General features: G+C 39.5%; 1 protein-coding gene across 3 annotated transcripts in view; it reads left to right on the top strand.

Annotated features, from left to right (window-relative positions):
- Fam133b (family with sequence similarity 133 member B) overlaps window positions 1-8,684 on the top strand; it is a 32,949-nt gene extending 24,265 nt beyond the window's left edge. For 2 of the 3 annotated variants that reach the window (XM_004656228.3, XM_045159893.1), the window contains exons 9-11: window positions 1,756-1,845; window positions 4,395-4,442; window positions 7,413-8,684. In XM_004656228.3, the coding sequence (XP_004656285.1) occupies window positions 1,756-1,845; window positions 4,395-4,442; window positions 7,413-7,499 (225 nt within the window). In that variant the 3' untranslated portion in view covers window positions 7,500-8,684. Of the gene's footprint in view, window positions 1-1,755; window positions 1,846-4,394; window positions 4,447-7,412 lie in introns of all 3 variants that reach the window. The other variant, XM_045159894.1, reaches the window with a different exon arrangement.
- Window positions 8,685-15,129: the final 6,445 nt, after the last annotated feature.

Here is a 15,129-nt window from a genome sequence, read left to right as displayed (position 1 = left end):
GTAGTTGGTATGGAAAGCTTGTACTGGGTGAAAAGAGCTAGAGGCCCTGTTGTGCCCATTCTCCTCCCCCCTTCCTCTCTGATATATATTTTTTTTTAAATTGAACATCTTGCCATGCTTATCTTTAGATGTTTTCATACTTTTTTTAAAGATTTCTATTTTATTTATTTATTTGTAAGCAGAGAGAGAAGAGAGACAGATAGAATGGGCGCTCTAGGGCCTCAAGCCATGAATTGCAGATGCATGTGCCACTTTGTGCATCCTGCTTTATGTGGATACTGGGGAGTTGAGTCAAGGTCGTTTGGCTTTGCAGGCAAGTACCTTAGCAACTGAGCCATCTCTCCAGTCCTATTTTTCATAATTTTTTACTTCATTTAAAAATATTTATTTGTGGGCTGGAGAGATGGCTTAGCGGTTAAGGTGCTTGCTTTAAAGCCTAAGAACTCCTGTTCAAATCTCCAGGTCCTATGTAAGCCAAACACACAGTGACACAAGTGCACAATGTCACACATCATACAAGGGGACACACACATCTGTAGCATGTTTGCAGCAGCTGAAGGCCTTGGTGGGCCTCTCTCTCTCAAATAACTAACAAAAAATTGTTAAAAAAATATTCATTTGCAAGGGGAGAGAGAGAATGGATGTGTCAGGGCCTCTTGCTGCTACAAACATATTCCAGATGCATGTGCATCTGGCTTTACTTGGGTGGGTACAGGGGAATTGAACTCAGGCCATCAGGGTTTTTTTTTTAACTTTTTAATTGATAGCTTCCATAATAATAGATAATAACCCATGATAATTCCCTCTCCCTCCCCACTTCTCCCCTCACAAATCCACCCTCTGTATCCTCTTTTTCTCTAAATTAGTCTCTAATTTTGATGTCATCATCTTTACCTCCTTATTATGAATGTTTTTGTGTAGGTAGTGCCAGGCACTGGGAACAGGTCATGAGTATCCAGGCCACTGCATTGTAAGCAGTCTTACCCCCTCACAAATCCATATCCTCTTTTTCTCTAAATTAGTCTCTAATTTTGATGTCATCATCTTTTCCTCCTATTATGAATGTTTTTGTGTAGGTAGTGCCAGGCACTGGGAACAGGTCATGAGTATCCAGGCCACTGCATTGTAAGCAGTCTTACCCCCTCACAAATCCATATCCTCTTTTTCTCTAAATTAGTCTCTAATTTTGATGTCATCATCTTTTCCTCCTATTATGAATGTTTTTGTGTAGGTAGTGCCAGGCACTGGGAACAGGTCATGAGTATCCAGGCCATCACATTGTAAGCAGTCTTACCCCTTTATTTGGCTCTTACATTCTTTTTAAATTTTTTTTTTAAGTTTTCTATTGACAACTTTCATATATACAATGAGCCATGATAATTCCCTCCTCCCAATTTCCCCTTTGCAATTCCACTCTTCCATCATACCCTCCCCTATCAGTCTCTCCTTTATTTTTTTTTGTTTGTTTTTATGATTATAATTTAATTTTCAAAACTAAACATGTAAGTATTAAATATATCACTTTATAGTAAAGGACATTTAAGTGGATTGCACAAACAACAGACAGGGTGGATTTGTGAGGGGAGAAGTGGGGAAGGGGAGGGAATCGAACTAAAATCCTAGTAAATGTAATTAATTTTAGGCATTTCTAACTTGAAAAAAATGGGTAATTAAAAGAATTACTAACTAGAAGTTTGAAGCATAAAATGTGTGGCATAGTATATCTTTTTGACAAAGTCCATGTATTTTTCATAGGACACTAAAGGACTCACCAAAAAAAGAAAGATGTATGAAGATAAGCCATTATCCTCTGAGTCCTTGTCAGAACCGGATAATATTGAGGAGGTAAGTAAAAGAAATAAAAGTTGTCCCATTGTACAATAAAATATATAGTTTTTAGAAGATAATTATATGATTATTATTTTGATAATTAACTATATTTCCTTATTCCCGATCTGAGATTTTTGTTGTTGTTGTTGTTTATTTATTTATTTGAGAGTGACAGACACACACACAGAATTGGCACACCAAGGCCTCCAACCACTGTAAACATCCAGGGTAAACAAACTCCAGATGCATGTGCCCCCTTGTGCATCTGGCTTACATGGGTCCTGGGGAACCAGGGTCCTTAGGCTTCATGGGCAAGTGCTTAACCACTAAGCCATCTCTCCAGCCCCCAATCTGAGATATTTTTATTGTAATATCTTTTTTGGGGGGTGGTGATTCTAGGTAGGGTTTCACTCTAGTCAAGGCTGACCTGGAATTCGCTATGTAGTCTCAGAGTGGCCTCGAACTCACAGTGATCCTCCAACCTCTACCTCCAAAGTGCTGGGATTAAAGGCGTGCACCACCACGCCTGGCATTTTTATTGTAATATCTTGTTGCACTAGTATTCTAATTACATGAAGAGGCTACATAAAGTATAGAGAATTTAAGCCCATCATTGGCTTATGTGTTTAACACAGAGCAGTTACACATGCTACCCATCTTTTTAAAATATATATATATATGTAATTTATTTATTAAAGAGAGAAAGAGGTTAGGGAGGGAGAGAGAATGGGTGCACCAGGGACTCTAGCCACTGGAAACAAACTGCAGATGAATGTGCCATTATGTGCACCTGGCTTATATGAGTTCTGAGGAATTGAACCTGGGTCCTTGGGCTTCATAGGCAAGCACCTTAACCACTAAACCATATTTCCACCTCCCCATCTTTTCTTCCAGTTTACTCTTTGAGGACTGTTCTTCCTTCTTGCAGCCCCATTGTAGGCTAGCCTCCCCTTGCATCTCCTTGTTCTTTCTCTCTAACCCTTGTGCCATCCTACTTCTCTTGCTGATTTCATTGCTTTAGTCTGTAAGAATGGCCTCTGTAGGCAAACGCCTTAACTGCTAAGCCATTCCTCCAGCCCAGGAAGTAAATTTTAATAGTAATGTGTGATCTTATGAAATTGTATTTAAATATGTATATATTTGAGTATGATAACACCAGGTGGTATAAAATCTTGAAATCTGGTGGCACAGGCCTGTAATCCCAGCACTAAGGAGGTGGAAGCAAGAGAAGAGTTAAGAGTCATTCTCAGCTACATAGCAAGTTCCAGGTCTACCTTGGCTTTATGATACCCTGTCTCAATAATAAAATTAAATGCAGGCTGTAGTTGGTGCATTACACATGTTCTTCAGAAACCATTCGTTCAGTGTCATTTATACCAAAGGCAGTTTCTAGAATGATGAACAAAATTTGGTAAGGCTCCGAATGAAATAAGTCTTTTCTCTATATAATATTTTGGGGCCTAATTCTTTCTTTTCTTTTTTTTTCAAGGTAGGGTTTCACTCTAGTTCAGAATCAAACCTGGGTCCTTTGGCTTTGTAGGCAAATGCCTTAACAGCTATGCCATCTCCCCAACCCTGTTTAGGCATTTTTTCATGTTTTGGTATTACTGTGCTTATCCAATGCATTGGATCAGTGAAAGAACATAAAATATATTACATTTTGATTTCATATTTAATATACATGAGCTGTAGCAACTTTGACTTAATTGAAATCCACTGTGCTTTAAAAGATCAAGATAACAAAATAGATCAAGATAAAATGTAAATAGGGGGCTGAAGAAATGGTTCAGTGATTAAGGTGCTTGCCTCCAAAGCCTAACAACCAGGGTTACAGTCCCCATTAACCCATGTAAAGCCAGATGCACAAAGTGGTACGTGCATCTGGAGTTTTTTTTGGTTTTTTTTTTTTTCCTCCAGTGGTTAGAAGTCCTGGCATGCCTCTTACAGTGTGCAATTAGCCTTGCTTTTTTAAAAAAATTTTTTTAGGTAGGCTGGCCTTGAATATTCAGCAATCCTTTTACCTCTGCCTCATGAGTGCCAGGATTAAAGGCATGTGCCACCATGAGCAGCCAGTTGGCATGTTTTTTGACAGTATAGAATAAAAAATACCTACTCCAGGCACTGTTGCTTGATGTTCTTTTTTTTCCCCACTTAGATGTTACATAAATAACAAAAAATTAAAATGTGATTTAATTATCAGAGTGTTTTTTTAATATGTAGCTTTTGAAGATGCAAGCTATTGGGGTATAAAACATAATTTGAGTACAAATTACATGCTTGGTTTTTGTTCTCAAAAATTTCAATTTTCTGGGGGCTGGAGAGATGGCTTAGCGGTTAAGTGCTTGCCTGTGAAGATTAAGGACCTTGGTTCAAAGCTCATTTCCCCAGTACCCACATAAGCCAGGTACACAAGGTGGGTGGCACATGCATCTGGAGTTTGTTTGCAGTGGCTGGAGGTCCTGATGTGTCCATTCTCTCTCTCTATGCCTCTTTCTCTCTCTGTCTGTCGCTCTCAAATAAGTAAATAAAAATTAAAATTTTTTTTTTAATTTTCAATTTTCTAGGTACGAGCAAAAAAGAAGAAAAGCAGTGAAGAACGAGAGAAAACAATAGCAAGTATCTTTTGTGTTTTTACATGATAAGTAGGGCCATTTGGGTTTAATAGAAAATAAGTTGTGCAAACACAGGATTAGATTTCCTGGTGATCTACTGCTTTGCTTTATAGAGGAGAAGACCAAGGTGGTGTAGGAGAAAGGAAGACTATCTGGTCTCCAGTATTGTCTTTTTCCATTCTTACTGCTAGAAATGTATGCTCACATTTCTGTTTGTGGCTTTTCTTAAACTACAGAAAAGTGTGCTGGTTTCCTTAGTCTTGTAGAATTCAGCCAAACCTAGAATAATAAAGTCCTTTTAGAACATCAGCTATAATGGAAAATAAGCTGGACTATAAATACTGATTATCCTTTTTCAAATCAGCTTTGCCATTATGTAAGCTGAAAACTAAGAAAGGAGAAAGAAGGAAGAGAATTCATGAGAAAGTAGTTGATACCTTTGTGTTTTAAAAGAGTAATATAATAGATCAAATAAAATGTAAATAGAGGGTTGGAGAAATAGCTCAGTGGTTAAGGTACTTGCCTCCAAAGGCTAACAACCAGGGTTCCATTCCCCAGTACACATGTAAAGCCAGATGCACAAAGAGAGTAATGGCTGTATCGCAGAGTAATGTAAAGGTCCTCATATGTCATTATGGGCTGTGGACTTTGAAGACACTTTATTAAGGAGAGGTAAAAGAAAACTGAGGGTATCACCATTTGTAAGTCTTTCCTAATTCTTAAAATCAGGGGCCTTCACAACCCCACAATGAGTACCATAACCCAACCAAGGTGGGCCCCAGGAAAATGGGAGCTGAGTGAGTAGATAGGAGTCTAATGTGTTGGGCATGGTGGTATATGCCTTTAATCCCAGCAGAGGTAGAAGGATCACCTTGAGTTCCAGGCTACCCTGAGACTACAAAGTAAATTCCAAGTCAGCCTGAACTAGAGTGAGACCCTACCTTGAAAAGCCAAAAAAAAAAAAAAAGGTATAATACATAATTTATATATATATGGTATGTTTTTTTAAAAAAATCAGGAGCCTTACCTGATATAAAGGCTCACCTGGTAGTGTATGATTAAGAAGTAACATAGAGCTGGGCGTGGTGGCACACACCTTTAATACCAGCACTTGGGAGGCAGAGGTAGGAGGATTTCTGTGAGTTTGAGGCCATCCTGAGACTACATGGTGAATTCCAGGTCAGCCTGGGCTAGAGTGAAACCCTACCTCAAAAAAAAAGTAAAATGGACTTCAAGACTATAGTGACAATAGACATTTTCTCTGAGTGGAAAATAATTGGGTTAGTGTCTCTGTTTTGGACCATTGTTTAGATGGATTGATTAATTAAGACAACCAAATTAATTCATTTTGGGTAAATCTGTGTATTTCCTTTATTGCCGCATTGTTCCTACTAGCTTGTATTTATTCAGCATCTCTGTTCAGTTTAATGCTCTTTCCTAAGTCTGAAGTACAATGGGGTCAAGATAGATAAAAGTGTGTGTGTCTGTGTGTGGGTGGTGTAAAAAAGAGATTGTGGGGCTAAAGAAAACCTTCTGTGGAGCTGCAGCTATTTGTTAGAGGAAGGGCACTTGCCTAGTTTGCATGAGCTGTAGGTTCATGAGTGTAGTCCTTAGCACTACAGTGAATGAATGCCCAAAATACATGATTCTTAGGCATTGTAAACTTTTGTGTGAGTGAATTTTGTGCAGAAGAAAGAATGAGCATAGCTCAGTGGTAGAGCATTTGCCTGACATGCACAAAGCCATAGTTCTAGTTCCAGCAACACATACAAAAATTGTTATTTTTAGCATGGAAAGGGAGGAAGGAGAGGTATTGTTGTATATTGCTGATAGATACTGAAGATGATAGGAGGCTCTGCTTTTCTTTCTTGTTTATGGTTTGTTTGTGCTGAGTACCAACATTAGTACTATCTTTTCAAGTATCTGTTTCTCAAAATTTTGCCTTCACTTAATCCACTCAGAATTTGACTATTTTTCTTAGGCTTCAGTTTCCCTTAAAAATTAAGTATCTGGAGCTGGGCATGGTGGCGCACGCCTTTAATCCCAGCACTCGGGAGGCAGAAGTAGGTGGATCACTGTGAGTTCAAGGCCACCCTGAGACTACATAGTTAATTCCAGGTCAGCCTGGGCCAGAGTGAGACCCTACCTTGGAAAAAAAAAAAAATTAAGCATCTGGCTGGGCATGGTAGTACACACCTAAAATCCTAGCAGTTACAGGATGCAGATAGAAGGATCAGCAAGGTCATCCTTGGCTACATAAGGAGTTGGAGGCCATCCTGGACTATATGCATTTGTTTTAAAAATCAACCAAACAAAAGATTCAATATCAATTTTATTCTGCAAAGTAAACTTTATACAACAATATTTTGTATTGAGTGGTGCTAATATGATTAAGTAATTTCCTAAAGTAGTATACAAAATATGTTTCCATGTACTTGAAAATAATCTCTCAGAAAACTGCCATTTCACAACCAAGAAATATAACTATTGATAACATGATTCAATTGAATTAATTTCTATAGAAATTTTAGTTAGAAGCTATGGTAGTGTACTAATGATGTAAGAGTTTTTCCAAGGAAAATCCAAAAGAACTCTTGGCCCTCATATAATATTGTTGAGAGTTTCCAGGAAACATTTTGAGTAGTTCGCTTGGTCTTGGGGACTGTTCGTAGCAGTACCATGGTAAAGATGTTCTCAGTTTGCATTTTTTTAAAATAATTTTTATTTATGTATTTGCAAGCAGAGAGAGAGAGATAGAGAGACATAGAGAGAATGGGCATGCCAGGACTTCCCACTGCAACCAAACTCCAGACACATGTGCCCCTTGTGCATCTGGCTTACGTGGGTCCTGGGTAATTGAACCTGGGCCCTTTGGCTTTGCAGGCAAACGCCTTAACTATTAAGCCACCTCTCCAACCCCTACTTTGCATATTTTCATGTAGTAATATGTAGCATGGAATTGCCTTTCAGGAAAAAACTAAAAAGAAAAAGAAGCATAAGAAACACAGTAAGAAGAAGAAAAAGAAGGTTGCTAGCTCAAGTCCTGACTCGCCGTAACATCAAAAACAGACCAGGATTACCTATGAAGAGAGTGCAATGTCTAAGGAAATTTCAACTGTGAAAATTATGGCATATTTACTAAAGTGCATGAATTTCCTTGTTTTTAGAATTATTTCTGGACTGTTCAGTAGCCACTCAGATTCCACCGTGTGAAAGGGCCGTACGTGTTTGCCTGCTGCTTGAACATCAGCTTTCCTCTCCCAGGGCTTGATGGCTGGGAGATTATACACTGCACTTGGACTAGTGGTTAAGACATTTGGAATAAAGCTAATATTTTTGACTAGATGTATCAAATGATAAATGAGCAGAAATTGGATCTGGAGACATTTTAAAAGTATAATCAGAAATAACCAGATGACTCTAGTTAAAATTTTGTTGTAGGGATTACATTAATATTCCAAAATCCCTACTCTGTAGATAAGTGTGTGTTTCTTATTTTTCCCCTTGTATACTTTTATTTACCTGGGGAAGGAGCTTTTAAGGAGGGTGGTTTGCTATCTTTAGCTAGCAGAACAGCGTGCCTTTGATCCTCACACATCCTACTTTGTGGACACAGTAGCCATGCTTCCTGGGGAGGTCGGAGCTGGGTACCGCAGTCTCGCCCTTGACTGAGCTTATGACATCTTCGGACTTTGTTGTATGCTGCTTTGAGTAAACCAGAGATACACATCCCTTTGCAGCATGAGAAAGCCCCCAGAGCTCTGGAATTTACCTCCACTTAAGAATAACTGAATGTTTTTTAGCATTAGAATGTTTTGTTATTAGAATTAATTTTGATTACACTTTGGCTTTGGAGAGGAATTGTTTCAAATAGACACTGGTACTTTTTGAACTTGATTGGTTAAGATTCTAAAATGCATGTTTTATACTGTCAAAGTTTTAACCAGTCAGGAAATTTTTATGTAACCAATGATAGTTATTTTTTTGTATGCATTTTGTTTAGGCTGCAGTGTTTAGCTTTTGTTAACTCCTTACTCTTACTGTCTTAAGTTCATTACTATGTTTAATGGCACACTTGCCAAGGTATTTAGCATGTAAAAAGCAGGGATTTGTGTTGGTTTGTATTTTACAGCTTCATATTGAAGCTGAGACTTACCTAAAGTTGAGTGGCAGGCTTGGTATGCTGTATCTTGTTACATATAAAGCTGTTGCCAGAATCTTAGTAAATACAATGTTTTACAAGTTTGTTGTCTTTGTATATCAATAACAAATTATGACAAGTTAGCTTTAAGAACTATATTACTGTCTTCCAGTGTCATGTTTTTCTAAAACTTTGTGCCTCATATCTCCTGCTGAATTATTAGAAATGTTAGAAGGAAATGGTAGGTCATTTTCATCTTACATTTATATAATCAGGTAATATGAAGTATAATTTGATGTACAATTTTGCCTGTTTCAGAAGGTGTGATTATTATAGTGGAATATGCACAAAACTTTTTGGCATGAAAGGAGGCTGAATAAATAGCTATTTTACTTAAAAATAGCTGTGTTTTTTTATCTCCCTTTTGGTCACAAATAATTATAAAGTAAATATTAGTGGGTGTGAGTACACATATTCTCAAGGTTTATTTTTACTATTTTTAAAATATTTTATTTTATGATGGCAGTGAGAGAGATTATAGGCATACCAGGGCCTCTAGTCACTGCAAAAGAACTCCAAATGCATATGCCATCTTGTGCTTCTGACTTGATATGGATACTAGGGAACTGAACCCAGGTTCTTAGGCTTTGAAGACAAGTGTCTTGACCACTGACCCATCTCTCCAGCTTTGGTTATTTAATATTTTTACTTATTATTTATTTGCAAGCAGAGAAAGTGTATGTGTGGGCACAGCAGGGTCTCTTGACACTGCAAATGAACTCCAGATGCATGCATCTGGCTTTACATGGGTATTGAAATCAAACCAGGGCCATCAGGCTTTGCGAGCCATTGAGCCATCTCTTCAGTCCCTGTCTAGAAGTTTTTTATTTTTTCCTTTCCTTTTCAAGGGAGGGTCTCACTCTAGCCCAGGCTGACCTAGAACTCACAGTGATCCTCCTACTTCTGCCTCCCATGTGCACCACCATGCCCAACTGTCCTCAAGTTTTGTTTTGTTTTGTTTTTGTAAGTTTTTTTTTTTTTATGAGAGAATTGGCATACCAGGACCTCTAGCCACTGCAATCAAACTCCTGATGCATGTGCCATCTTGTGCACATATGCTACATCGTGCGCTTGTGTTACCGTGTGTGTCTGGCTTATGTGGGATGTGGAGAGTTGAATATGGTTCCTTAGGCTTCACAGGCAAGCGTGCCTTAACTGCCATCTGCCCAGCCCTGTCTTCAAGATTTTAGTGGCAAAAACAATATACTTCTTGGATGGAAAGTTTCTTAAAATTTTCTACTTAAAGCTGCATGCTATTTCCTAATAAAAGATAAAAATTTGAGGGATGTCTGATAGCCCCAAAGAAAGTTTTTCTAAATTATTGCAGTGAAAATACCAGAGAAGTTTATTAGTCATCTGTTGAGTTTGGCTGTGAATGTAAAAGTAGCTTAACAGGGCTGGAGGGATAGCTTAATGGTTAAGACATTTGCCTGCAAAGCTAAATGACCCAGGTTCAATTCACCAGGACCCACATTAGCCAGATGCACAAGGGGTCGCAAGCGTCTGAAGTTCCATTTGCTGTGGCTGGAGGCCCTGGCACTCCCATTCTCTCTTCCTCCCTCCCCCTCCCTCTCCCTCTCCCTCTCCCTCTCCCCCCCCCTCTCGCCTTCTCTGTCAAGTAAATAAATAAAAATAAAATATATATAATTTTTTTTTTAAGTAGCTTAACAGACATCTAGCATAGAGAGTTATGTCCCACTAGAAGAACTCATTCATTAGCCTGGGAAAGAGGATGACCTTTTTTTTCCAGACTGTTGACTGTAGGGAATACTTGTTTCATTATTTCTCTAATGGTACCTTACCAGTCTTCTAATAGATACAAAAAGAATATTTAATGAGGTTTAAGGGATTTTTTGTTTGTGTGTATGTTTTGAGGTAGGGTCTTGCTCTAACCTAGGTTGACCTGTAATTCACTTTGTAGCCTCAGGCTGATCTCAAACTCACAGAGATCCTCCTACCTCTGCCTCCCAAATGCTGGGATTAAAGGTGCCACCATTCCTGGCCCTAGAACATTTGAGTTAATAACATCTTCCTCTCTTTAACTTCTTATTAATCCCTTCATCCCTACGCCTATTACCCTGGAGCCTGTCCCCAGTGAGGTTACGGTATTCACTGTGGGGTCATGATGGGGTAGCAGGGAGACTGGGCCTTGAGGTATTCCTACCCACTCTGTGGCTCGTACAATCTTTCTGTCCCTTCTTCCTCAGTGTTCTCTGACCCATGGCAGACCTGTTAGCAGTCTGATTTAGTGTTGAGTTCTTTGTTGCCTCTGGGTTTCTGCTTTGATAGGTTTTGGTTGATCATTGTGTCTGCCACCATCAACCTAGAGTTGGTTGTCAGGCTGGCAGTAAGAGCAGTGTTCATTCATATCACCACTTCCTCTGCAATTTTTCCTGAGTTCTGGCACATGTGGCAGAGGTGTCATATCTTGCGGTGGACAGTTGAGTTATCAATGTATCTTGGTACTCTGTCAAACTACTTTTTTTTTAGGGGTAGTGACACCAATTTTATAAACATTTTATAAAACAATTTTATAAACATGGCCCATTCATAATGGGACTGGGATAACTGTCAGAAATGAATGTTTTCCTACTGTTTAGATCTAAATGAAAACATGAAACTGGATTTTTACATTAACAAGGTCTTGTGTGTATGCAAAATCATATTAAACTATAGCAGAATGAAATTAAATCCCTATCTCTCAACCTGTACAAGTTAATTCAGAATGGACCAAAGACCTTACATGTAAAGCCAAAAATGCTCTCTCTCAAATAAAATATTTTAAAAGGGGAGGATTAGGGAGATGGCTCTGGTTAAAGGTATTTGCTTATAAAGCCTGGTGGTCTGGGTTTGATTACCCAGAACTCACATAAAGCCACATGCACAGTGGCACATGTATCTTGAGTTCGTTTGCAGTGGCAGGAGACCCTTGTTTGTGTACCCATACTCTTTTACTCTCTAATAAATATTTTGCTGAAATAAAACCAGAAATGTTCAAAACGTTACAAGAAGATGGAATACACTTCATGTTGTAAGTATAGGTAAGAGGACAATCACGGGGAGTTCGAGGCCAGCCTGGGACTACAAAGTGAGTTTCAGGTCAGCTTGAGCTACAGTGAGACCCTACCTTGGGGGGAAAAAAGTATAGGTAAGAACTTTCAGAAGGACTCCACTTGCACAGGAAATAACTCCCAAGTTATCCAAGTCCCAATCACCAAGTGGGACTATATGAAATTTAAAAGGGTTTTGCTATCAGCAGAGTAAACAAAGTTTTTAAATGGGAATCTTGGCATCATTCTGTACCCACTGCACATGATATGGACAGCTAACTGCTCTTGCCCTAGGGAAACTCCTTGGATGATTAGCCTTTATAAATAATCCCAGGTGTGCTTTCTTTAGTTACCTACTACTTGAACTTTTTACCTTAACCTTAACAATACTTTACCTTAAGTAAAAGACAACCTCCCCCCGCCCTTTAACTGTACACTTTCCAGAGTTTATTCTCTAAGGTTGCTCAGTTACAAACTTAGTGTCTGAGATCAAGTTTTTGTGTCACCACCAAGTAAATGTCAGTTCCCTGTCTACAAAATCTGTTCAACAACCTTAGCTGTCAGAGAAATACAAATTAAAACCACTTTGAGGGTCTGAGAAGTTTAGCAGTTAAAGGCATTTGCAAATGTTTCAGCAGCAATAGACCCTGGCACACGTAAGCAAATTACAAAAAATGAGCAGGCCGTGGTAACACATGCCTTAAATCGCAGCTTAATCCCTCCAGAGGCAGAGGTAGGAGGATCACTGTGAATTTGAGGCCAGACTGAGACTACATGGTGAATTCCAGGTCAGCCTGGGCTAGAGTGAGACTAACTCAAAAAAACAAATAAACATTAGTGAGGACATGAAAACAGGAACGCTTACTTCGTGTTGGGAGTATAAACTGGTGGAGAGCTTCCATGGAACTCACTATCAAGGTTTCTCAAAAAGCTAAAAATAGGGCTTAGCAATTAAGGCACTTGACTGAGAAACCTTATGATCCAGGTTTGAAGACCCAGTACCCACCTAAGCCAGATACACAAGGTGGTGCATGCATCTGGAGTTCATTTACAGTGGCCAGAGGCCCTGGCATGCCTTTTTTTTTTTTTTTTTTTTTTTTTTTTTTTTTTTGGTTTTTCGAGGTAGGGTCTCACTCTAGCCCAGGCTGACCATTTTTTTCTCTCATTAAAAAAAAAAAACTAAACTAAAGGTAGAACCACCAGATAACCCAGCTATACCATTCCTGGGCATATACCCAAAGGACTCTATACTACAGAGATAGTTGGACATCTATGTTCATTGCTGCTTTATTCATAATAGCAAGGAAATGGAATTAGTCTAGATGTCTATCAACTGATGTATGGATAATAAAACGGTGGTACGTCTACACAACAAAATTTTATTTAGCTGTAAGGAATAATGAAATTACAATAAAAAAAATGGTGGAATTGGAAAATAGGCAAAATGAAGTAACCCAAGAAAAAAGTCACATGTTCCCTCATTGCAGACCTTAATTTAATGTGTGTATGCATGTAAATAAAGGGATGCAAGTGAATGGTCATAGGCTAGAGAAATAGACCATGAGAGGAAGGAGAGGTGATAGGGAGGGGGTGAAAGGACACATGGGATGAAAGGCTATGGAGGGAGGACACAAAGGGGAGGGTAATTGTTGGGAGCCTCGCTGGCTTCGTCAGGCTTTGCTGCCTTGTTTACTGCTTTTGCATCCTAATCGTTTGCACATGAGCATATGACATTATCCTAACATGGCTGCTCACCTATCCCGATTGGGTGATGCAAAGTCGTCTGATAAGACTCAAGCCAATCAGACAACGCTTCACATCTACATGACCACAAGTATATAAGCTTGGCGCTCCGTAGGGTCGGGGTCCTTCTCTCTATCAGCTAGGAGCTCCCAATAAAGTGTGCTTGAGAAGAATCCTGTTGTTGTCGTTCTTCCTGCTGGCGGGAGGGGCGCAACAAGTGGTGCCGAACCCCGGGACTTGTCAACAAACGGCCAATTGAGAGGACCCCTGAGGATACTTCCGAGGGAGGATTCAGAACTCAACACACGGAGCGGCGGTACCGGTAAGTTCCCCTGGATGTGCTATATGCTAAGTTTTGGCTTGTAACTGATCTGTAAGTCTGATATACATAAGTTAGTTGAGCGTCTCAAACGTATATAAGGTTGTAGAATGGGACACCACCACTCCACCTTTTTGGAGCCGCTAGGTAGGGAGGACAAACGTGAAGAGGTGATCAGGGAAGGTCAATGCATATTAGCACATCATCAAGATAGCATGTCAGAGTTTGAAGAAAATAAAAGGGGAAAACAAAAAAAGGTTAAAATAAAAAGAGAACCTAGGTTTCAGACAGAACAGAATAAAAGTGCACAGAATAAAAGTGAAACGCAAAAGGGAGGGCCAAATTCAGGTCCGAAGCTATATCCATATTTGACGGAACTTGTATATATAGAAAGTTCTAGTGAATCTGAGGGAGAAAAATTAACTCCAGAGGAAGAACAGGATTTTGAGGAAGTAGAGGCCGAGTGTGGTCGGGAATGTTCTAGACCCAGAAAAGATGGTGTCTTTGCTCCTCCGCCACCTTATGCCTCTACGAGCAACAGGTGTAAACAACAAGATGGTCTACTTCCGCCCGGGGCGTGTGCTTCATCTGGATGTAGTTTGATAAAATCAGATACTTGGAGAAAGCTGGCTAGTGCTTATCCAGTTTTTGAGACTCATGATACACATGTTAGATACCATGAACCTATAGGGTATAAGGAGCTCAAGGATCTTGCAGAAGCCGCTAGAACTTATGGGATAAATGCTTCTTTTACTATGGCGTTGTTAGAACGTCTTACCAATAGAGCTTTGACTCCAGCAGATTGGTTTGGAGTCTCTAAGACTTGTCTAAGCCTAGGACAATATTTAGACTGGAAATCTTTATACACTGATGGTGCCCAAAGTCAAGCTAGAACTAATGCAGCAAATGGTCAGCCTGTATGGAATTTTGATATGCTTATGGGGCAAGGACAATGGCTTAATAATCAGATTGCCTTTCCTCTTGAAGTTTATACACAAATAAATAACATCGCTCTTAGAGCCTGGAGGGCATTGCCAAATAAAGGGGAAGTATCAGGCAACCTTACTAAAATTATTCAGGGAGCTACTGAACCATTTTCAGACTTTGTAGCTCGCATGATGGAAGCAGCTGGTCGTATTTTTGGTGATGCTGACCAAGCCATGCCACTTGTGGAACAACTAATTTATGAGCAATGCACTAAAGACTGTAGGAGGGCAATTACGCCCTGGAAGGGAAAAGGACTTCAGGCTTGGATGAAAGCCTGCAGAGAAGTTGGCGGTCCACTATCTAATGCAGGGCTTGCTGCAGCAGTCTTGGCTGCCACTAGGGGGCACAGAGGAACGTCTTCATGCTTTAAATGTGGGAAGACTGGAC

This window comes from Jaculus jaculus, chromosome 10 (genome assembly GCF_020740685.1).
Source record: "Jaculus jaculus isolate mJacJac1 chromosome 10, mJacJac1.mat.Y.cur, whole genome shotgun sequence".
Taxonomy (NCBI): domain Eukaryota; kingdom Metazoa; phylum Chordata; class Mammalia; order Rodentia; family Dipodidae; genus Jaculus; species Jaculus jaculus.
Note: the sequence above shows the minus strand (reverse complement) of the source record. Positions and strands in the feature narration are given on the sequence as shown.